The sequence below is a fragment of the Cryptomeria japonica genome, chromosome 7, assembly GCF_030272615.1.
Source record: "Cryptomeria japonica chromosome 7, Sugi_1.0, whole genome shotgun sequence".
NCBI lineage: Eukaryota > Viridiplantae > Streptophyta > Pinopsida > Cupressales > Cupressaceae > Cryptomeria > Cryptomeria japonica.
This window is the reverse complement of record NC_081411.1, coordinates 686,517,871-686,542,450: the sequence shown is the minus strand read 5'-3', so window position 1 is coordinate 686,542,450 and position 24,580 is coordinate 686,517,871. Positions and strand designations below refer to the sequence as shown.

Genomic DNA, 24,580 nt, shown 5'->3' with positions numbered 1-24,580 from the left:
TCACCAATACAAAAAAATAAAAATAAAAATATTTCCATGAATCTCATAAAAAAACATTCAAACATTTTTTTAACCACAAATAATTGTTTTTGTTATTATAATAAAATAACCATAATTTTAAACCAATTACATCATATGAAACTCTCTCATATTCCTAATATATTAGAAACCGTTTATACTAACTACCTCAAATATCATACAAAACTACCTCATATTCTAAGTATGTTGGAAGTTGTTTATATCATATAACAGTAGTTCATATACGAGATTCGAACTCGGAACCGCTCATTCAAATCCATAAATTTTCCACCGATGAGAGTGACTTTCAGATAGAACCACATTAAATCCACCTTGACTTAAGCCCCACCTTCGATCGTCGACAGCAGAAGAACTTTCGTGTAATAATTTCACAAATCCTCTCGAGTACGAGACTTCTTGCGCCATTTGCGTTACCCCACTTTATCACCTTCTCCATCCGCTTCAAAGTGAGTGAACAGGAGGCCTCAATTTTGTGATCTCAGGGCTTCTTGAAAAGCAACAAAAATGGCGGACTGCAGCACATTGCATACAGTGGAGGGCGCATGCAGAGACAGCAAGGCCGCATTTTGGCTCAAGCTTTTGGCAATTGCGGTCATTTTAGTAACAGGCGCGGCAGGAGTGAGCGTTCCAGTCTTATATACCAGATATTCCAAGGCTCTGAAATCGCACGGCAGTTTGCTTTCCCTGGTAAAATGCTTTGCAGCAGGGGTCATTCTTTCCACTGGATTTGTTCATGTTTTGCCGGAAGCTTTTGCCGCTCTTTCCAGCAATTGCCTCCCCAAACGCCCGTGGAAAGATTTTCCCTTTGCAGGAATGGTGGCCATGGCGGGCGCGCTTGCAACTCTGGCCGTCGATATTCTCGCCGACCGCCATAGCCAAACAGGGTCTTATATTCGGGTTAAGTCTGATGATAACCAGACTAAATTTAAGGATGTGGAATTGGCTAAAAATTCGGTTTTTCCCGTGAGTTGCTGCGGTGCAGGGGCGGGAAATGGGGGGGAAATAAATGGCGGCTTGGCTTTGGCACAGAAGGTTGCGGCGCCCCCTCTGGAGGATTCAGGGGAGGATTTGTATGTACAGCAGAGGCAGAAATTGGTTTCTAAGGTGTTGGAGATTGGGATCATTTTTCATTCTGTTATAATTGGGATCACTCTTGGGATGTCTCAGAATAGATGTTCGATTGCCCCTCTTGTTGCTGCTCTTGGATTTCATCAGTTCTTTGAAGGAATGGGGCTTGGCGGATGTATTGCTCTGGTGAGATTGCTGTTTTTGAGATTTTTAATTCATTTTTGTCTGTCTTCACTGTCCTAAAGATTTTTCAACACTGTTTCTCTGTTATTATAATGATAAAAAATCTGTCTCCATGACCAGGTACCTAGTTTTTATTTTTAATTTTTAATTAAAAGTGTTGAATGAAGAGCCTTTGGGAAAAGAAGAGTTTTTTTTTGATTGATATGCTGTTTTTCCAAGTGTTTGATAGTTGAGCAGGGATATGGTGGTATATTTTATATGTCAAATAGAGTTTTTTTTTGTGGTAGTTATCTTCTTGGTCGGATAAGAATGTTGTCATAGTTCAGATTTGACCATTCAGTTATCCAAAACCTTGTTTTCTGTAACTAGAAGATAACGCGGAATTCTACTATGGTTGTCGTTTTTGAGTTTGGATTGAATGGAAACTTAGAAATAATTTTTCAGTGTTTTTTTTTCCTTGGGATTTTACAGACGTCAAAGAATTTTTACAATGGATTGTAGAGATGTTTTATTGTCAAAAATATTTAGTCTGTTATTAAAGGATTGTAATTCTAGGATTGTAATTCTGTTGGTTGAAGAGTTAAACCTTTAGAAGTATGATATAAGGACTGAAATTATGTTCTTATATCTTATGTCTAAAATGAATTCATAGGAGAAGGGTATTGGTAGTCGTTATACCCTCTAATTTCTTAGATGATACATCAGATTTTGATAAAAAAAAATTTCTTATTTTCTTAAGTGCTTATAGTTATTATTTTCGATTGCCTCGTTAAAAGTGCTTCTAATAAAGTTGTACAATTCTTCTATTTACTAACTTTTTTTTCTAGCATACTAATGGGGACAACTGCTGATCTACTATATGATCTTTTAGTGAACTTTTAATAACCAAAATTTAATAAACCTTTATTGAAACATAAACAGTAATTAGACTCGCCCCTTCCCCTACATGACAGATTCCCTGTTACTGAATTAATTTTTTTTTATTTTAAATATTATCTAAAATTAGAATAAATCCGTGCCAAACACCCCCAAAAAACCGCCCATGGAATTCTTAGGATGGGTATTGTGGGTAAACTCCATCCGGAACATAGGGTTAAACATGCTATTAATATTCAGGAAGATGGCTTGATTAAACTTGTCATAATTAAATTATAGATTGGCAGTTACTTGATGACGTATGGTAGATAAAGATAAGGAATCAATGAATAAAAATAGCCCTTTTTTTTAAATCACGGAGCCTATAAACAGGATCCATCATGCATGTAGGCGTTTTATCAGATAAGTTGTCTATTGTATGCTCTAGATGCAAATCAATAAACATTTACAGACAATAGATCAGGTTCAGATTTGACAATTTTAATATTTTCACATTGGAAGTGGTGGGAGGAAGATTTACCGCATATTAGGGTCAAGGAAGCACAATTTATTGGTAAAGCTAAATTTAGTGCACTGTCTGTGCACATGTTACTATAATACAATTAATAAGAGTTGAATAAATTTCCAGATGTGATGAGCATAGATGCATTTATTATCTGAAGGGTCCTTTTAATTTTTTCAGTAGCTTGTGTAAGTTTAATGGCTGTTCAGCTTGTGCAAGTTTAATGGCTATTCAGATGTTCAGCAGGGATGTCATTAATGAACTCCATCAAGTGGGTCGTGTTACAATCAAATCTGATAAATTGAAGTTCAGCATTTATCTTTGATGAACCCATCTGGAATTGGAAGTGAAGTTTCTGCTATCTCTAGAAACCAGTCATCTCTTCTGAGATTCTGGCAACTCATTAATATCTGTCAGTAATGACGAGCTATTCACCATACAAGTTTTTTTAATAATTTTTAGAACAATCAGAACGGTACGTTTTATTCTGAATGCAATTTAATTCTCTGGGGAAATCTATATTTAAAAACTGGCCAACCCACGTTTCTGAAAATATGAACAAAATGCGGATAGGATTGCAATTGTATTGCTGTGGTTTAAAAATCTTTCTAGATGCACAGTTTGAAATGTTTTTATAAATTCTATTGTGTAGTTTTTTGGTTTGCATCAATGTTTTGAATCATTTCAATGATCTATTGATGATAGAGCTGTCAAATCATGCTACAACTCTCTCAACTTGATAATGGATCAATGAATGATCAGAAACATTGATGCAAACAAAGTCTACACAGTAGAATTCAGAAACTAAGCAGTCTAATCTCTCTTTATATCTTTGCTAGATTTAAAAAAAATCTAATATTTATGTTCTGGTGTGGCTTGACAGGCAGACTTCGGAACCAATGTGACAGTGATGATGTGTGTTATGTTCTCAGTGACAACACCCTTTGGAATAATGGCGGGCATGGTAATGAACTTCATAAGTGGTTATGACGAAAACAATCCAAAGGCACTCATACTTGAGGGACTGTTTGGGTCTGCATCATCTGGAATACTTGTGTACATGGCTCTTGTTGATCTCATAGCTGCTGAATTCCTCAACAGCAAGAAATTGAAATCCAATTCCTTCCTCATGTCTGCAGCTTATGTTTTACTTGTTCTTGGGGCAGGATCCATGTCACTTCTTGCTCTATGGGCTTAGTAAATACTTCACTACTCCAGATGCAGGTTGCAGAAGCAGCTGCCATTAAAGGACTCAGGGGAGCTGCCATCTCAGTTTCTTTTGTCTACATAGCAATTGAATTCAAATTACAGATCATATAAAATCTGTTGTTTACTCTGCTTTCTCTTTGCCAGGTTTCAACACCCTTTCAAGTGCAGAGTCAATGAAAATATTTAAGAATAAAAGATTCTGACCATGAATGTACTTCTCCACAGAAGCTGCATTATCTGTTGGAGAAAAGTGAAAATCTTTATGGGCTCTGTGTAAGGCAAAGGCAAGAAGATGTAAGTCTATCTATGTTACATACAGTATAAACTGATTCAGAGGGAATCGGAGATATACCAGAAGCACTAGGTAGAAATTATGTACCCATCATATGAATTTTTTAAGTTTATATTGTTAGACATCTATAAAAAATTTATTGATAAAATAAGGTTAAAGTACAAAAAATAATTGTTTATGTAGATATTTATACCATATTGCAGGATTTAAAAACATATAAACAGTACAAAAAAAGTAAATGGTTCTTGTTGATCTCATAGCAGAAGCATCTGCCATTAAGGAGGACCGAGGGAGCTGCCAAAAGGCTGCATTTGAATAACTCTAGTTTGCATGGCATTAAAATCAAAATTAAAGATTATATACTTTCATCATTTATTCCTGTACTTTCATTTTACTGTAGGCTTCAACAACCTATTATAAGCAGAGTCAATGAAATTATTAAAGAACAAAAGATATTAACCATTAGTGTACTACTCCACAAACTGTGTTAACTCTTGGATAGCCTCAAGAAACTAAACAAACTGTGTTAACTCTTGGATAGCCTCAAGAAACTAAACATCTGAGGGGAAAGCTGTAATAAGGGCCCACCTCATAAAGTGAAGTCAAGAATATGTGGGCCTGTCTATAGGTAGTCCAATTTGTAGGTAGTCTAATACGGTGGGTGAAGCGAATGGAGAATCTTATTTGGAAATTTCAAATCATTCCGATTTTTTTACAAGAGCTTACTTGGCAAGTCCCTTGCTTATAACTAAGGTTTCAGGGCCACATCATCAAATCTGATGCCACATCAGCATGCTTTTTGCCAAGGTGTCCAAAACAGCTCCCAAAAAAGTGAGACCAATAGGCATGCAAAAGAGACCCCAATAGTTGTGCAGCGGACATGGCATCACCTGATTGGTTACTTTTTACAATATTAGTACATTTCTTAACAACTATTGGTACATTTCCTAACAACTGTTGGTACATTTCCTAATAAAAATTGATATTTTTTTGTTTCAAACAATAGATTTTATTTGTTCAATTTTTGGAACAAAAGGTATGAACAACCCTCACAACAATTGGTACATGCTCAACTACTGGGTCCTTTCCCCTAATGCCTTCAAAATTGCGTAAGTTCCAGTTCTAGTTATTGTTTAGTTTCAAATAATCGTTCACTTCTTTTCTATATAATTTCTTAATTATTAATTTTAAAAAATAAAAAATAATTAATTAAAAGTCTATTAATAAATTTCACATATATCAGTAGTTTCTTATTTTTTAACATAATTGGATTACAATCGATTCATTCGTGCATCTTTGTTGATATCCATAATTGTGTCTAAGTATTGACAATTTTAAGTAAGATGCAAAATTAGCTAATGCATGTTTGTAGATATTCACTATAATTTTAAGTGGTAAATTACAATTTTTTTGAAATATATTAATTTTTTATTATTATTTTAATAAATATGTTAGTTCATTCTCTTTCAATATTCCATGAGTTAGTTAATTGTTAATTGTTCTAGCTTGGATTTTGCTTTGCAATATGTGCTTATTTAGAATTATTATTTGAGTGGAAGTGGTACCCAATTGGATTAATCTATAGTGGGTTGGGATCTTTACTATAAATAAGAAACATTATTTTCATTTGTATGTAGATTTATCCTTGTAAACATGAACTCTAAGAGCCTTGAGGGCAGTTTTATTTCGTGATTCCTTTGTTCTCATTCTCTAGGCGGACCATGTACATTTGTCTAGAAATGTCTAGCTTTTCATTTTACATGTAATTGACAATTCATTTTGAAGTATTTCAATACAAGTCATTAAAATACTTGTCATTCTATTTTTATAGTTATATATTGATAAATAGTTTGATGCATATTGTGCTTTCTTTGTATTTCTATACTAATATTTAGTGTGTTGCAAACCCCTAAAATGAGCACAAAGAAATTTTTATTTGGCATGTGCCTTCCAGTTTGGTGCATTTTGTTCACTTCTTCCCTTTTATCTTTATTAAAATAGGATTAAAACTATAAAAAAAACTAAGGATTTGACTTTGCAATTTCATATATTGTCTTATAGATTCTTTATATCTATATAGAATTTTCATTTTCAATGAATTGTTTGGTGGTTATGGAAGAAAAATCTATGCATTAACAGTTTATAAGATGTTTAGTGGGATCTTATGTTCCACCTTGATTAAGATATCTAATGAAAATAGTAGTCTTCGGTATTTTTAAGCATATATTATTTGTTTGCTTCTCAAATATCATAAATTGGGAGCCTAATGACCTATGAGAGTGAGAATTGTGACTAGTCTACATCTATCTTTCAACCTTAAGCTCTCCTTAACCTTGTACCATCTTTTTGAAGGATCACAACCTAGCCAAAGTTAACCTTGAACTAGTCTAGTAATTCTTGTAGTTATAATCCTAACAAATCAACTTCATATTATAGCTATTGTTGAAGGTTCCCAATCTTAATTATTTTACATAATTTGATAAATACACTTTTTTCACATAAATGAGAATAAATAAACAATTTAACACCAATATTTACATAATGACAAAATTACATTTTAATTGTGAAGTGCTTATTCTAGGTAATAGCACATATACAATTGAAACGTAAGGTTACAACATTGGCTCTCGATCCAAGTATACATCAATAACTTATAACTATATATTACAAGTACAATAATGGCAAATATAAAATCATAAGCAAGTCCTTGGTCACCTCCAATCCACATGATTATCTACAAGTCAAAGGACGAGAACATGGCTCAGGCTCTTTTCTTCCCAACAATGAAGCTATGCTTCCCTGGAGTTCGAGCCTAGCTACTTGAAAACAATCGCAAGATGGAAACCTTGGTGCAACTTGATACATCTACATGCATATTGTAAACACTTAAAATTGCCTTTTGATTAAATAAATATTTATTATTTATTTAATTATTTTACCATAACATTTTTTATTAATAAATAAACATTTTTATTTTTATTTACTTAATTTATTAGCCTCTTCCACTATTAATTAAATAATTTTTTATTTATTTTTAATTAATTCACTAAGCCTCTTCCTTCTAATTCAAATAAATATTTATTATTCATTTAATTTCAGCCCTCTCTCCTAAATTAAATAAATATTTTATTTATTTAATTTATCCAACCTTTTTTATTATTAATTAAATAGATATTTTTATTTATTTATTTATTTAATTCATTTAACTTTATCTTCCTATCCACATGACAATACATCTCTCTAAATCACGTACTCTTTAATATTAGCTCTTCATTTTGAATCCTTAATACTTTTCACCCTTATCTTTACCCTTTCCACCTCTTAATCTCCTCCCTTCATCTTTACCTCCCTCTCAAATCCTATTGATTCCCTTTCATTTATGTGATCACGACCATTCATCTTTTAACCTCTTAATCTAAATCCTTGATTCTCTTTGAGATTTCCATAAAAGAGGTTTTCTCCTTCCATTTTGTAATTCATAATCAAGCAATCATATCTACATTTTGTCAAAATCATTCTAGCATACTTCATCACAACCACATTCATTCCTCTTTGACCTCATGTAAGTGCATACAAATTTGAGAGCAACCATATCAAATACAAGATCATAAAGGATAGGAGAACAATGGAGACAAATCTATCATGAATATGAAGTTATAATCTTGTTTGCATTGCATGATAGTTATCTATTGAGTTTTGTTGAATTAGTTTGTAGACCTAAGGTTTGGTTGCATCTTTAATAGGTTTATAAATATTGTTCAAATTTCGCATAAAGATTTTGGCACGTGTGGTGGGATTCTTGTCCCCTTTTTCTAATGTTTTTGCATGATTTTTAGGTGTTTTCAATTTTGCAGGTCAAATTTTGTGACGATTTTTTTTCATTTCGATGTTTTTGGCAGTTTCTGTATCTTCTATCAAAATTTTTGAAAATCACTTTTTTGCTCTTTTTCGCCATGTATACGGTCATTTTTGGAGCATCTACTTGGTAGATTCTAACACATGTCTAGTTGTTTAGGTTTTTCGGCAATATGATATGGCAATGTTTCAGCGCATATCTGGTCATTTTTTCTTTTTTTTGGCAAAAGTGCTAAACCACTGATATATATTAATATATTTAAAAGGTTACAAAAACTGGTTCAAAGAGCATACCAGGAGGAAAAAACCAGCAAAAATACCTCTGGTTATAGCTCGAGAAAAGAAATACAAATTACAACATAGGAATCTAAAACATTACTATCACTTGATTTTGCTACACATTGATCAATAAATACTACATTGCCAAAATTGGCCATTGAAATCCAGACAAAGATTTGAAAAGTTGTAGCAAAATGACCATCGATTTACTCTTAGAGATCCAAAAAAGGGAATAGACATGCGCTTATTCCACCATTGCTTCTGGAATCATCTCATGCTCATCTAGCTGCTCGAAGGACGAGGTGCTTACATGAACAACAAGCTCATGAGAAGTGGAGGCAAATTCAGCATCGCCTTGTGTTGTTACCATCATTGGCAAAGAATTGAGATTTGACAGAGAAGACTGAATGACTTGAGAGGTTGAAGGTTGATGAGGAGGGACCCGAGCATCTACATGAGGAGTGCTAAATAAGATAAGAAGTGCATTCACCTTCTGCTTAATCATGCTTGTCATATCATGCCCAATAACTTTGTGGTGTCTGTCCAAAGCCCTTTGAATGTATGTGAAATTCTGCAACTCTAGAGTGTTTTTAATATTATCATAAATTGAAAGGAACTCAAGCCAGTTCAGGAGAAATTGATGTGGGAAGAGGCCACCAACATGTGCTTGACCCTCCCAAAGGTCGTACTTCTGGACTGCAAGAAGGAGTTTATTATTAGGCAGAAAAACCTCTTTAACAACTTTATTGGCAATGATCTCCAACAATGAAAGAGATTGTAACATATCTAGAGCATTCGAGAGGAAGATTGAAACCAAATGTGAAGGAAATATGAGCCTCCTTGCTTGGGGAAACAATATTTCTTCCCCAATTAAATATTTGATGCTCTTTCGGACCTGATAACTATGAGTGAAGAAAACCTGCCCAAGTTGGCCATCTAAGATATGATCTGTGAACGGACGCTCCCATTCTTCCACAAAGATGTTGAGTCTGAAGTTGTGCGGCATATACTCCATGTGTTCTCTTCTGCAAGTGAGAAATGCATTGTTACTTTGCATGTCCCTTATGTTGATAGGAAGCATTTCACATCTGTAATCGAACCCTGCCTGAAGACTGCATTAATTTGGAACCCTTAGTCGAATGCAAAGACTAAACATGATGCAAGTAATAAATGCTGAGAACTACTGATTAATGACGTTGAATCAACCACATGTATGTTGGATTATAGGTGTAATAAATATCTGCATAAAAAAGGCGATGAAAGTGAAAAAATAGAGTATGAGATCGACTATTGAAGAGTGTGAAGGCTGAAACCATGCCTTCGCATGAGGGTAAGTGCACCAAGATGGTGAACAAAAAGGGGGGTATAAGTGGCCACTTTTTTTCTTTTTCTGAACAACAGGTAAACCTGAACTTCAAAGAGATATTTGAAGGTCGCGCATTCAAAACTAGGCGTTGAGAAAATAAACTACTAATTTTTTTAAAAATTGGATAAGATTAAGAGGGTCAAACCTCTCTCGCACGAAAAACTGTTCCTGATTTTTTCAAAAAAATATAACATAGCTATTTTTGTGCGCTGCACAAAATATATAGTTAGATTTAGTATTTTGCAAAACCCTTTGGTAGGATAATAGGTAAGATTGAGATCTAGAAGTTGTGTATTTTTTTGTAATTTTTCGTTGAGCATTTTTTTTATGATTTTTTGAAGTGACAGCATCCTGAAAATTTGGTACTTGTTCGTGCGCTAGACATAACTTGCATCAAAATAATAGAAAATGAAAACTTTTTTAAAAAAATTGAATAGATTCTAGTGTAGAACAATAATATGTAGTTTATTTTGAATTTGGTCAAGTATATAAAAAGTTATTAGAAAAATGGTAGACGTATGTCTATGAGGACTGTCAAGGCAGTGGTAAAGAAAATTAAAGTTTACTATGCTAATGTTGTCCAAAAATAGAAAAAATTATATGGTCAGAAAGATGAGAAGACGTGTGGAATTATGGGGGTAATTTTAGAGATACCCACTTGATCATTTATAAACCTGATGATGATGAAATCAAGAAATCATGTTGGAAGATGAAAAAACATGTAAAGGGACAAAAATGGAGGGAAAATGAGCTTGCAAGCCTTAGGGTTGTTTTGCAACCCTCTTACCAAGCCAAAACCCGCACGGGTTCTGATGTGCAAGATAACCTGCTCGGGTTTTGAAAAACAAAAAGTACCATTCATAGTTCTACATAACCCGTACAGGTTATGTAGAACTAAAACCATCATTTTGAGTTTCACAAAACCCATACGGGTTATGAAAACCATCATTTTGAGTTTCACAAAACCCGTACAGGTTATGAAAAACGTCAATGAGTTTCACAAAACCCGTAAGGGTTATGAAAAACCATGATTTTGAGTTTCACAAAACCAGTACGGGGTTATGAAAAACATCATTTTGAGTTTCACAAAACCCGTATGGGTTATGAAGACATCAAAATGTATGCTTGTAAACTTAGCATTTACTACACATATGTATAAACATATATATAATATGTGTTTATGTATGTATATATGCATATCTATAGTTATATATACATATATTTATATAGATATATGTATATATGTTTGTATACATGCATGTCTCTCTTCTTTTCCTCTCTCTCATCTTCCTTCCCCCATCATCGTCTCTGTCTATTCTGAGCCCTAATTATCCTCTTTGAGCTCTATCTCATCTCTCTCCCCCTCACACTTCTCTCTTTGTTGAGTCTCTCACCCTCTTCTCCTTCTCGTTCTCTCTCTACCTCATGTCTCTCACCCTCTCCTCCTCCTTCTCTCTCTCTCTCTCTCTCTCTCTCTCTCTCTCTCTCTCTCTCTCTCTCATTATCCTATCCTATTATCACCCTCTCCCCCTTATCTCTCTTTCTCTCCCCCTACCTCTCCCTCTCCCCCCTCTCCATCCCCCTCTCATTATCTTATCCTACTCTCTCTCTCTCTCTCTCTCTCTCTCTCTCTCTCTCTCTATCCTATTCTCACCCTCTCTCCCATCTCTTTCTTTCCCTATCTCTCTCCCTCTCTTCCTATCCCCCCCCTCTCTCTCTCTCTCAATCCTATTCTCACCCTCTCTCCCTTCTATTTATTTCCCTATCCCCTTCTCTCTGTCTCTGTCTGTCTGTCTCTGTCTCTGTCTCTGTCTCTGTCTCTCTCCACTTCCTCTTTACTCTTTAGTTCCTAGTTCTACATAACCCGTTTGGGTTATGCAGAACTAAGTTCAAAACTTCTAGTTTTGCATAACTAGTACGGGTTATGAGAAATTGTTCCTCTTGTTTTTTTATTATTAAATATAATGTTCCTCAAAACCTGTATGGATTTTGAGGAACTTTCTATTTTTTTAATTATTTTTACCAAGCCTAGCACATTTTTGAATTTCATAGAACATGCAAGGGTTATGAAAAATTTCTTTTTTTTTTGCATGTGGCCACTTTTCTGTTCACCATCTTGGTGCACTTACCCACGAGACAACAGTGAAGAGTGTGCCAAGGTTTCCATCTCTTAGCTGCCAATTAATCCAACAGTACCCGCTCGCACATGCAACCGTAGAGTAAGTGAATGAGTAGATAAAATCACATGATTTATAATCTATGAAGTATAAATAGGATTCAGGTAGCATATATTATAATGATTAAATCATTAATGGTTTAAAACTCCTTTCCCATACTTGACTTGACTTTGATGATGTCATCTAACTGGGGAAGGATTTGGAATAAAACACGATCATCTTTAGCTGAATCAACCTCTATACCTTCACACCCCAATTTTTCTAGCCTGTCCACTAATTTATTCCCTTCTCTGAGCGTATGCGACGAGTGGACTTCCTTGAATGAATCCAATAGGTCCCAAACTTGAGCTAAAACATAGTGAATGTGCCAATTGAAGGATTTTCTATGTTTACAAGCATTAATTATAATAGTAGAATCCCCTTCAACATGAACTTTTGAAAAATCCATCTTCTTAGCAAGTATCAAACCAAGAAACAATGCTTGGGCTTCCACTATGTTATTGGTTCCTGGGGGAAAGATTGAGGATTTGAAGGCTTTCAAGTCCCCACAATGATTTCTAATACACACTCTAGCCCCTGAGTCACCTGGGTTACCTCGTGAAGAGCCGTTAAAATTTATTTTTACAAAGTTACACTAAGGAGGATTCCAGACAACACAAGATCTATCATTTTTAATGAATTGTTAGATGAAGAGCAGTTAGTAGTGGGAATATAAATCAACTTCCATTTCTTAACTATATTTGCATCCCATGAAGTGAAAACTGAGCTACAACTGAAATACCTCTACACATATGTATTTACAGATTTAGAGATAGATTTTTTTAAACCCTCAAGGACTTTCTCAATAGAAGAAGTAATTTTTTTGAAAATTCTTTGTTTCCTCTTCCACCAAATTGACCACAAGACTATTGCTGGGATAATTAGCCAAATGCAAGAAAAAAGGGAAAATTTGAATAGGGTTGGCCATGATTGGAACAAATCCCAAATAGAATTTGGTAGGGGCATTGAGAGTTCCAATTTATTCATAATAAAGAGCCAACATTGACAAGAAAAAGAACACCGAAGGAACAAATGATCAACATATTCAATTTCTTGACCACATAGGACACACAAAAAAGGTTGAGCAATTTGCAACTTATCAAGTTTGTCACTAGTTAGAATCTTTTTTTGCAGAACCAGCCAAGAAAACATCCTACTTTTGGAAAAACTATATTATTCCAACAAAAAGAATATGCTCTTTGATTTTGGTGCTGGTTCACCATGTGTTGTAGAGACTTGTATCCATACTTAACTGAGTAGTTACCTTATTTGGATGGAGCAAAAATGATTTTATCCTCCTTATTTGATAAGAAAACTATTCTCTGGGATACGACTTGCTGCACTATTCTCTTATGATTGTCATCAACAAGAATCTCTGGAAAATCTTTCCAAATTAATTTCCTTGAATGTAATTCAACACCACTAACATAATTAATTAATTTATCACCCCAAGCACTAATGACAATTAGAATTACATCCTGCAAATGTTGCAATTGATATAATGAGATATATCCATTCCAAGAGTCATTCCAAAAATGTATTGATTCTCCATTATGCACTTGCCAGGAGATATATGAAGTTATCACTTCCCTAGAGGACATCATGAAATTCCACATAACAGACCCTTCCAAATAGTTAGAGATAGTGAGAATTCTAATGGGGTTAGATGAGTCCAAGTATTTGGCTTGCATTATTTGACACCATTTAGTGTTGGGCTTAGAATACATTTTCCACACCAATTTTCCTCCAAAAGCTCTATTGCGCTTAGTGACATCCTGAAGACGTACCCCTCCCGATTTCTTTTCAATGGCCATGTTACTAAGAGAAACTAGGGGGATCTTCTTCTCTTGTGATAGATTACCTTTCCAAAGAAAGTTCCTAATGATTTTCTCAATCTAAGTGACGACTGATTTAGGAGCATTAAACACATATATGTAATAATTTGGTATGGCAGTTAGGACAATTTTTATGAGGATGTGACCTGAAAGAGAAAGCGACCAGACTTTCCAAGCTGAAACTCTAGCTTTAATCCTTTCAATAATATTTTTTCCAATAGGAAGCCCATTTTGGCCCCATGAAAAAAGGAATGCCTAAATATGTGCAAGGTAACTCCTCTATCTTGAATCCCAGGATTTTTGTAATCTTTCTTCTAACAACACTTCTAGTATTAAAGATATATACCTTTGACTTTAGAGAATTTATCTTCTGTCCTGAAATTGATGTGTAAGCTTCCAAAAATTTCTTCATGTGAGTGGCTTCTGAAATATAGGACTTACCATACAAGAGAGAGTCATCTGCATATAGTGTGTGAGTCACTGAAATATTAGTTCTTGGGATGTGAACACCCTGTCAATTACCCTTTACATTATTAGATATGATTAATCTGCTAAATGCTTCAACCATGATAATGAAGAGGAAAGGAGATGAAGGGTCTCCTTGTCTAACTCCTTGGGTAGCTGAAAAGAACCCCGTTGGAACCCCATTAATGATGATCGAAAAGGCTGCTCCTGAAATACATGAATTGACCCATTTGCACCATCTTTCTGAGAACCCAAATTTTTGTAGTACTTTCAAAAAAAAGCTCCAATATACTTTGTCATAAGCTTTCATCATGTCAAGCTTTCATCGAGTGAAGAACTTCATGAGTTACTAATGCCCCTTCAACTGTTTCTCTACTAGGGACAAAACCTCCTTGTTCCAGAGAGACAATTTTTGGAATTAAATGTTGAAGTCTTAGATAGATAGCCTTAGTAAGGATTTTATAGATTATATTACATAATGAAATAGGTCTGAATTCTGCAAATGTTCTTAGTTCCTTAACTTTAGGGATGATTTCTATGTTTGTAACATTAAACATTTTTAAAACTGAAGTACTCCTTGATTCTTCAAATGTACCCAACAAATCAAGATTTATAACATCCCAACACTTCTGAAAGAAAAGGGCAGTAAATCCATCAGGTCCTGAAGCTTTATCTGGAGCTAATGAGAAAACCACTTTTTTCACTTCTTCTAATGAGAATGGCTTCATGAGATCCTCATTGTCCTGCTGAGAAATAGAATGTGGGATGGCTCCAAGGACATCACGATCATTAATGGTCAAATGGGGTGAGTTTGCAGAGGGTGGAGGAGCTCGGAGGGTTTTGAAAAATTTGATACCTTCTTCTTGAATATCCTTATCATTTGATAGTAAGTTACCTGTGACAACATCATTAATTGAAAAGATGGAGGCTGTTGCACTCTTTGCTGTTGCTGAAGCATGAAAAAAATTGGTATTTCTATCTGCTTCTTTCAACCAAATCTCTCTAGATTTTTGTCTCCAGTAAATTTCCTGTGTTTTGCGGAGCTCCTCCCACTTTGATTGTAGTTTTTTTTGCCTATCATAAATGAGTGCATCCATCCCATGAAGAATAATGTGCTCATGAACTTTAGTCAACTCATAGGGAAATTTCTTGTTTCTCAATGAATATGTTTCTAAAAGTGTGCACATTCCATAGTTTGATTTGGGCTTTCACATGCTGCATTTTCTTATAAAACTGATACATTTTAGTGCCACTTTGATAGGGTGCACTTACCCACCATTGGCACAAAAGAGGGAGAAAGTGCGGGTGTTTGAACCACATTATTTCAAACTTGAAGGATGAATGATGCAAGTAGTGTTGTGAAGATGGGGATATAGAAAATGAAATAGCAAAATGATTTGAACATATAAGAGGTAGAATGTCTATTTTAAATTTGCAATTCTGTAACATCCACTGCTGAGAGATGAGAAATCTATCCAATCTCTCCGCTATTTGTGCAAAATTTCTCCTCTTGTTTGTCCAAGTAAAAAACCCTTTCTTAGGGACTATATCTTTTAATGTGTTATCGGAGATGAAGGTTACAAAATCATCAGTGGTCTTTTGTGGGGGGATAATTCCTCCTATTTTTTTCCAATAAAAAACAAGTGCATTAAAATCCCCACCTAGAATAAAATTTTGATTTGTAGATTGTTGAAAAAAAGCTGTTAGGATATCCCATAGTCTTTTTTTTCATGAGTAGGAGTGGGGCCATAAACATTTATCAATTTAAATGAAAGATCAAAGCTCTGTATGTTCATCATTTGCCAATTATTACCTTCACTAGTTGTTTCTGCTATCAAATTCTTTGGATTCCGTAGTACTACAAGGCCTCCTGAAGCACCTATAGCTGGAACATGTGCTGCTTTCCATTTTGGCCATTTACAAACTGTTGATTGAAATGTATCTAGAGATGTTTTTATTTATTTGTAGCGTCCTAAAATTGTGACACTTGCAATTTCGACTGCATTTGGGTCTTCACGATCGCGATGCAACATGGAACCTAAATGGAGACCCCGAAACTTGTCCACGACATCAAAAACTGCATTTTTCAGCACCCTGGCCTGATCCTCCTTGCACCCTGCTGTCCCTGGAGGTGGGACCATGGCGCCCAACGCCCTGGTCCCTGGCCCTATTTTTGGGCCCGGTCTCTTTTGGGTCTTGGGTCTTTATGTTTGCAAATTGGAAAATAATGTTTCCTGGTCGGCCTAAGGTCGGAAAAATCAGTCTATCAACCCTAATTGGCATGTATATAAACTACATTTTCCTCTCCCATTTGGATAGATGGAAAAAAGGCGGAAGCGATACTCAAGCATTCAAGCATTCCTTCAAGCAATTGATCATTCTAAGTCTCCATTCAAGGCTAAGTGTTGCATTCAAGACAAGGATTCAACCATTGAAGAGGAGATCACTTACAACTTACAACATACAACAACATTTACACCTTAGCACATAAGAATACAAACATTCTTACAACAAGGTATCAGTACTTGTTTACATTACAAACATTTACATTTACAACATTTCTCATTTCTTGGTTAATTCCAAAACCGGGGTTTGACGTAAGGGCAAACCCCTAATCCCTAACACCCCCCAATCATCCTCTCTTTGCTATGTGTAGGTTGCGGGTACGCGGCTGAAATTGAAGATCTGGAATCCTTGTGCAGAGACGAACCGATCCCCCTTCGTTTCGTGGATTTTTCGGAGGACCGTGTGCACGTCGGGCGCCATCCTCCTATCAACTTTCACTCAAATTTGCAGGACAGTGCCGTCTCGACATTTTACTACTAATTCCAGGTCCGCAGCTTCATCCTATATTCCTATCTCTGTTTATAAGTGATTCTTTCTCACTTTTCATGCATTCCTAGCTTAATCCTTCTATCTACATTCTTTACAAAAGAGGGTAGCCTTGCTGTCTTAACCCTTGAAACTCATTTAGAATCCAATCTTGCATTGTGTGGGATTGGATCTTGTGGGTTTCAACCCCTCTTTTGAATGTAAAGTCTCTCCTAAGTGAAAACCGTCAACCCTAGTGACCTCCCTTCTCTCTCTTTGGAGTTGGAGAGGGGAGAGCAACTAGGGTTCGATTTTTCGCTTTACATTTTGGTGAACCTGACGTGAACATCCTTTCTGATTATTCATGGTTAGATCTGAAAATTGGCTTCCTTGATTACATTTCCATGTTTGATCTTTTGCAAATTTTAGAGGTTAATTGCATAAAAACCCTAAATTTTCTTTTTAGTAATTAAGCTTGTGAAATGTTTAATTGTTAATGCTTGTTTCGGATCTACCCTTCTATTACAAATTGTCAATTCATATTTGTGCTTTAATTCTGAAAATTAAGTGGTTAAGTGTCAAAACCCTAATTTTTAAAACCCTCTTGATTCAACCTTTGACTGACAATTTCACTGATCAAAACATCTCCAAATCGGCTGTAACTTTGGATTTCGCAACAAAATCACAATATCTTTCATCCCTAAAAATTTGGAAAAAAGTTGTGAGGACTGTGTGCACCCCAAGCGCCATCGTCCCTGACATTTTTTCTGAAATTTCGGGAGCTAAATCTTACTATATTTTTCTACTAAAATCCAGAATCTTGGCTGATTTTATCAATTCTAACACTTTCAAAATTAAAGTCAAAGTTGGTCTAGTGATTGCTTGGATTAAGGCTCCTAATCATTCAAAAATTGTTGAAATTGAAATTTTGTGTCAAAATTGTGTTCTTACTGTCCTAAATTTGAAAAGTGTGTTGGCGTTCATTCAAAATTTCAGTGCTTTATTCAAATTCTTGCAATTTGTGACTTTTGAAATTAAGTGTTTAATTGCAGCAACTTTGATTTTCGCTTTCAAAATTGAATTTTGCGTGAAATTGAGTCAACTTTTAAATTTCAAAACTTGCATTGCTTTTAGTATTCCCTCTAAAATCATAAAATTCAAAATTTCAGTTTCCCTCTCTTTTTCAAAATTCAAATTTTGCATTTTTCAACAATCTTGGTAGGGTTCAATTTTGAGATTGCAACTTTAATTTGGCCTATCTACAGATCGTAAAATCACTCAATTTTTTCAGATTAGCTCTAGAATCATCATAACTTTCATCCTTGAAAATTTTGAAAAAAGTTGCGAGGACCGTGTGCACTCCGTTTGCCACGGTCCCTGACATTTTTTCTGAAATTTCGGGAGATTGTCGTGATTGCATTTAACAGCTTAAATCTAGGAGATTAGCTGATTTTATTGAAATTTGCTACCTCTAAATTCAAAATCTTCTCTCTCTCTCTTTAGTGCATGAGTTTTACAACAATAAGCCCTACTTACACTATTCCCGTTAGACGAAGCCATAGAATTAAGTCTTTCCAAGGTTTAATTACTGAGGAGATGGAACCTAATTTGAATAGCCTTTTTAACGAGGACATGGGTAATTCCTCTAATCCTCCTAATGATGAAGAAGCTCCCCATGAGGTTTCTGTAGAACAACTTTCGAAATTGGATAACCAATTTGATGATTTTCAGCAATGGATGTCTCAAGAGTATCCCGATAGTCAAGCTCTTTCATTAATTGAGGGTCTAAAACGCATGGTTCAAAGTGATAAGAATGGAATTGATATTTTGCGTGGTATTGCACACATTGTGGATTCGAATGTGATGCCTATGAAGGGTTGTGCTGAAACTTTAGGTTATACACAACCTCCCACTCAAGTCAATCATTCTATTCCATTGACAACTTCTATTGCTAGCATACCTACCTTTACATCAAACATAATGGCTACTTCTATACAAGACATTCCTCCTATGATCACCAGTCATGGGGGCAATCCTTCCTCTTCAATCAACCCTCTTCCTTCATTCAATCCGACTTCTTCATTCATTCCTTCAATGAGTGTCCCTATTACATCTCCACAAATGAACATGACACAAGGGGGCAATTCATTTAACCATTCCATTCCTCCTTGTAGTGCTCCTCTTTTCCAATCATCTCCTATGACTAACTATCATAGTGTCCCGCCACCTTACTCTCAATCAATACCTTCTTTCAATAACATAATACCTCCATCACAATCTAACACATCTAATATGAACTCCTCGACTGAAGTGACCATTAACAATCTTGCACAAACTGTCTCTTCTTTACAGCAACAAATTGCCTCTATGAATCAATCTAAGTTTAGTGTGCCCACATTTGATGTTGCGAGCCCACTTTCTCTTGACATTGTTCGAGCTATCCCTCCTAAACATGTTGAAATCCCGCATTTGGAGCTTTATAATGGTAAAGGTGATCCTCTAACACATGTTAAGACTTTTCAAACAATATGTACCGATTTTGCTTATGACCAAAGGTTGCTTGCAAAACTGTTTACTAGGACATTAAGAGATAAAGCCCTACAATGGTATTGCTCGTTGCCTTCTTATTCTATTACTTCTTTCAAACAACTTGCAAATGCTTTTATTCAACAATTTCAAAACAATATAAGTCCTAAAGTTACTTTGATTGATTTAATGTATTGTAAACAAGGTGTTAAAGAAAAAGTGACTGATTTCATTGGTAGATATAAGCATTTGTATGCTCAAATTTCTTTTCCAGTGCCTGACAATGATATTCAAAGAATCTTTATTTCTAATTTACAAAAAGATATTCGAGACAAACTTCTATTTTCTGAGTTTACTTCTTTCCAACAGTTGTGTGCAACTCTTCACAATTATCAACTGACTGTGAGTCAAATGGAACAAGCAAATCCTATGGCTCCGAGTGATAAGGGTGATAGTAGTCAACAACCATTTGGGAAGTTTAAACCGAACAGAGAGTCCATTAAATTCAATGAAAACATCATCAACAACAATGTGAATGCAGCATCAGGTGTGCCTCCTATTTCTAAGTTTTTCAAGAAAGAAAGAAAGTTTACTCCTTTGAATGAATCATTGCATAGTATTATGAATAAGTTATTGGAACAAAATGTGCTTACTCTCCCTCCTATAAAGCAAATAGATCCTGCAAAGATTAATTCACCCTATTTTGATAACAAATCTTTTTGTCAATTTCATCATCAACCTGGGCATGATACTGAAAAATGTTTTGCTTTAAAGGGGAAAATTCAAGATTTGATTGATAATAATACTATCTCAGTTTCCGGTATGAATGATAAAGGCAACACATATGTAGCTCCTCCTAACCAAAATCTTAAGATTTTTACTAATCCATTACCTTCTCATACCTCTAATGTGATTGAGACTAATGATTCCTCTTTCTCATCTGATGGTCTTGTGTCTATGACTCCGAATGTGATTAACTTTGTAGAGCAGCAAGAAATCCCTAAAGAACCTTCCATCACATTTGATTATAGTGAAACTATCAGGGCACCTGATGGTCCTTTATACATAGTTGCAAAAGTCAAGAATACACCTTGCCGTGGAGTGCTTATTGATCCTTCGTGCATGGTTAATGTTATTACTGAAGAATTCCTTTTTACTTTGCAAATGAATCAAGTGATCTATGACAAAACAGATGTGATTGTGAAATTATTTGATGCATTTTCTTCTCCTGCAATTGGTTCTATTACATTACCTATTGAGGTCCATAACAAATCCCTTGATGTGAACTTTGCAATTATTCCTTCATCCGAACAATTTTGTGTGAAGCTAGGCTATCCTTGGCTATCTTCCATGAAAGCTATTGCTTCTCCTATTCACAAGTGTTTGAAATTTCCCCATAATGGTGAAGTTGTTACTGTCAATCATAGTCTCTTTAAACCAGCTGAAAGAACTTCTAGCGTTCTTATTGATTATTTTTGGCCTAAACAATTCCAATCTCTTCCTCCGCGAAGTGATCATCTTTTCAAATCTTATCAAAAGTGGAAAACAGATATGATCCTATCTCTAAGCGAACCTAGAACACCTAAACTTGATGTTCCTATCGTTCTTGAAAAGGAAGTTCTTCCTTTGAAAGATAAAACTAATGTCTTTCCTCAAGAAGATTCCCAACCCATCCCTATGGATGTAACTATGTCTATGCCTAATAAACTTTCTAAAAGTAGACCTATACCTCCTCGTCATGATGGACTTGGTCTCCTTCCTAAACCAAATATTCCTCCTTTATATGGAGCAGTTCCTCCTCCTTCCTCTTATGGAGAGAAGAGACCTTCCTCTTCTCCTATTATCCAGCCTAAGAGACCACAACCTAAACACCCAAGTGATAAGGATTAGAACATTCCTCCTCCTCAATCTTCTCAACTTCCTACTAAGACTAGATGAAATCGTTCTGCGCGTGAACGTCGACGAAAGCGTCATCTTAGAGCTCAGGCAGCTGCTTCTCAAATTTTGCAATCCCCAAAAACACCTTCAATAGGGATTATTCCATTTTCTCCAAAATCTCCTAAACATAAGATGCATGATGGTCTTGATCCTGTGCGAGTTAAAGATCCTATTTTTATAAATCTTGATGATGATATAGATGAAAATGTTATTCATGATGAAAATGTTACTCCTCTTGCTTCTGATAGTGAATATGAATTTGTTGATATTGATAACCATTTATCTAACGAATTTTCTAAAGCACTTATCCTAGCTCCTAGACAAGAACAATGTGGCTTGGAACATGAACATAGCCCTTGTTTGGATCTTGTGATAGCTCCATCTGCTGTGTTGGATGTTCCTCCTCTAGCGTGTTCCCTGCCTTCCCGAAATATTGATCAGCAAGATTGGGGGGTAGATGACGTGCTAGACTAGTTTCACTAGCATAGCAGATTCTCTCCTCCTCTCTTTTGTTACTTCTTCTATGTGTTATTCTCATTCTTCTATTTTTTGTCCTTAATGTTGTCTACTTGAGGATGATGCAAAGCATTGAGATCTCTTTTGGTCTCTCTCATGTTGACTCAAAAGACACATGTGTTCCCTTCTTCTAGGTGACCTTCCTTGATTGGGGAATGAAGAACAATTATGCATACATACATATGATATACATGAATTATCATACAACATACTGACCCCAAGGAAAGCGAAGTCACCTCGTGCTTTGTGTTTTGTGTCTATTGTCCTTGGGTTTATCTCACACTTGGGGGCTAAATCTTTGTGATAGCGTGCTCCTTTCCCTTCTCATTTCTTATGTGTATCACTACCTTAAAGCAATCACCCCCGTTGAGGCGTGTGCGATCGCTTTAACGTAGGGGGGCATACACACCATCTATCCCTTTAGGATACTTGAAAATTTCTTGGCGAACTTAGCTTTGCCTTGAAAATTTTTGGTATTTCTCTTGCATGACTCATAGTGAGGGAACCTTACTACTGACAGTCATGGTTCTCCCTTGTGATCTTCCCTTTTACTTTATCAATCGAAGTCGTAAGATCCTTAGTCCACTGGGGGCTTGGTGTGTCTTGCCTCCTTGACGTGGTGAAAGTCTTTCAATGTTGTTTCCTTGTACTTTACCGGAAGTATTAGCGTACGCTTATACTCCCGCTAAAGTGGGGGCTAAATGTAGCGTCCTAAAATTGTGACACTTGCAATTTTGACTGCATTTGGGTCTTCACGATGGCGATGTAACATGGAACCTAAATGGAGACCCCGAAACTTGTCCACGACATCAAAAACTGCATTTTTCAGCACCCTGGCCTGATCCTCCTTGCACCCTGCTGTCCCTGGAGGTGGGACCATGGCGCCCAGCGCCCTGGTCCCTGGCCCTATTTTTGGGCCCGGTCTCTTTTGGGTCTTGGGTCTTTATGTTTGCAAATTGGAAAATAATGTTTCCTGGTCGGCCTAAGGTCGGAAAAATCAGTCTATCAACCCTAATTGGCAAGTATATAAACTACATTTTCCTCTCCCATTTGGATAGATGGAAAAAAGGCGGAAGCGATACTCAAGCATTCAAGCATTCAAGCATTCCTTCAAGCAATTGATCATTCTAAGTCTCCATTCAAGGCTAAGTGTTGCATTCAAGACAAGGATTCAACCATTGAAGAGATCACTTACAACTTACAACATACAACAACATTTACACCTTAGCATGTAAGAATACAAACATTCTTACAACAAGGTATCAGTACTTGTTTACATTACAAACATTTACATTTACAGCATTTCTCATTTCTTGGTTAATTCCAAAACGGGGGTTTGACCTAAGGGCAAACCCCTAATCCCTAACCCCCCAATCATCCTCTCTTTGCTGTGTGTAGGTTGCGGGTACGCGGCTGAAATTGAAGATCTGGAATCCTTGTGCAGAGACGAACCGATCCCCCTTCGTTTTGCGGATTTTTCGGAGGACCGTGTGCACGTCGGGCGCCATCGTCCCGTCAAATTTCGCTCAAATTTGTAGGACAGCGTCGTCTCGACATTTTACTGCTAATTCCAGGTCCGCAGCTTCATCCTATATTCCTATCTCTATTTATAAGTGATTCTTTCTCACTTTTCATGCATTCCTAGCTTAATCCTTCTATCTACATTCTTTACAAAAGAGGGTAGCCTTGTTGTCTTAACCCTTGAAACTCATTTAGAATCTAATCTTGCATTGTGTGGGATTGGATCTTGTGGGTTTCAACCCCTCTTTTGAATGTAAAGTCTCTCCTAAGTGAAAACTGTCAACCCTAGTGACCTCCCTTCTCTCTCTTTGGAGTTGGAGAGGGGAGAGCAACTAGGGTTCGATTTTCCGCTTTACATTATTGTAACATAATAATGTCAGCTTCTGACGAATCAAGTTGTTTCTTAACTCAACATCTCTAGTCAAAAGCATTTATGCCTCTGGCATTCCATGAGATGATCTTCACTGGGATTGAGGAGAGCAACATGCCCTCCTTGGCCTCTTAGTCACTGAAAATTTTCCATCTAATGTGGTTTGTATACCTACCTCTATTTCCTCTTTAACTTTCACTGAATTAGGTTTCCTCCCTCTCGGTTTTGAATATATTGAGACCTGCCCTTGACTAGCCAGAGATTGGGAGATGGATAACGACTGCGAAAAGTCAAATGATAAGTCATGATGCTTATGGGGATCAACTGCAGAAATAAAACCACCATCTTCAAGATTATGAGGGAAAGGAGGATTTTGTGAGTCCTGACTAATGAGAGGGAGAGCATTAAAATGTTGAGAGACCATTTTATCTTATTCATATAAGAATTCATCTGCAATGTCATCAAAGAGTTGAGAACCTACAAATTTCAGCAAATCATCAACAACTTCCTCTAGGTTATCTGGTGGTTCAGGTATCTTTGAATTAGGGTTCCATTGAAGTTTACACTGCTGATTGTGAGTTCCCAACATAAATGAAGACATAATGTCAATAGGTTGATTATTAATGACTATCCTCCGAATTAAATCCTCCATATTTGAGAAGGGTAAAGATGGAAAATCAAAACTCCTCTTAGTGAATCTCTGTAGAGGTGTC

The 24,580-nt window shown here is 35.9% G+C and overlaps 1 protein-coding gene across 1 annotated transcript; it reads left to right on the top strand.

Annotated features, from left to right (window-relative positions):
* The first annotated feature begins 267 nt into the window (after nucleotides 1–267).
* LOC131078495 (zinc transporter 6, chloroplastic) lies at nucleotides 268–4,291 on the top strand. The gene is made up of 2 exons (XM_058016217.1): nucleotides 268–1,293; nucleotides 3,552–4,291. Exons 1-2 carry the CDS (start codon nucleotides 544–546, stop codon nucleotides 3,864–3,866), a joined length of 1,065 nt encoding a protein of 354 aa, XP_057872200.1. The 5' UTR covers nucleotides 268–543; the 3' UTR covers nucleotides 3,867–4,291.
* Nucleotides 4,292–24,580: the final 20,289 nt, after the last annotated feature.

Excerpts from the sequence above, each read along its gene's own strand:
- LOC131078495 (XM_058016217.1), top strand. The coding sequence starts at position 544 with ATGGCGGACTGCAGCACATTGCATACAGTGGAGGGCGCATGCAGAGAC. Across the intron at positions 1,294-3,551 it reads TTGGCGGATGTATTGCTCTG|GCAGACTTCGGAACCAATGT; the intron begins GTGAGATTGCTG and ends GTGGCTTGACAG.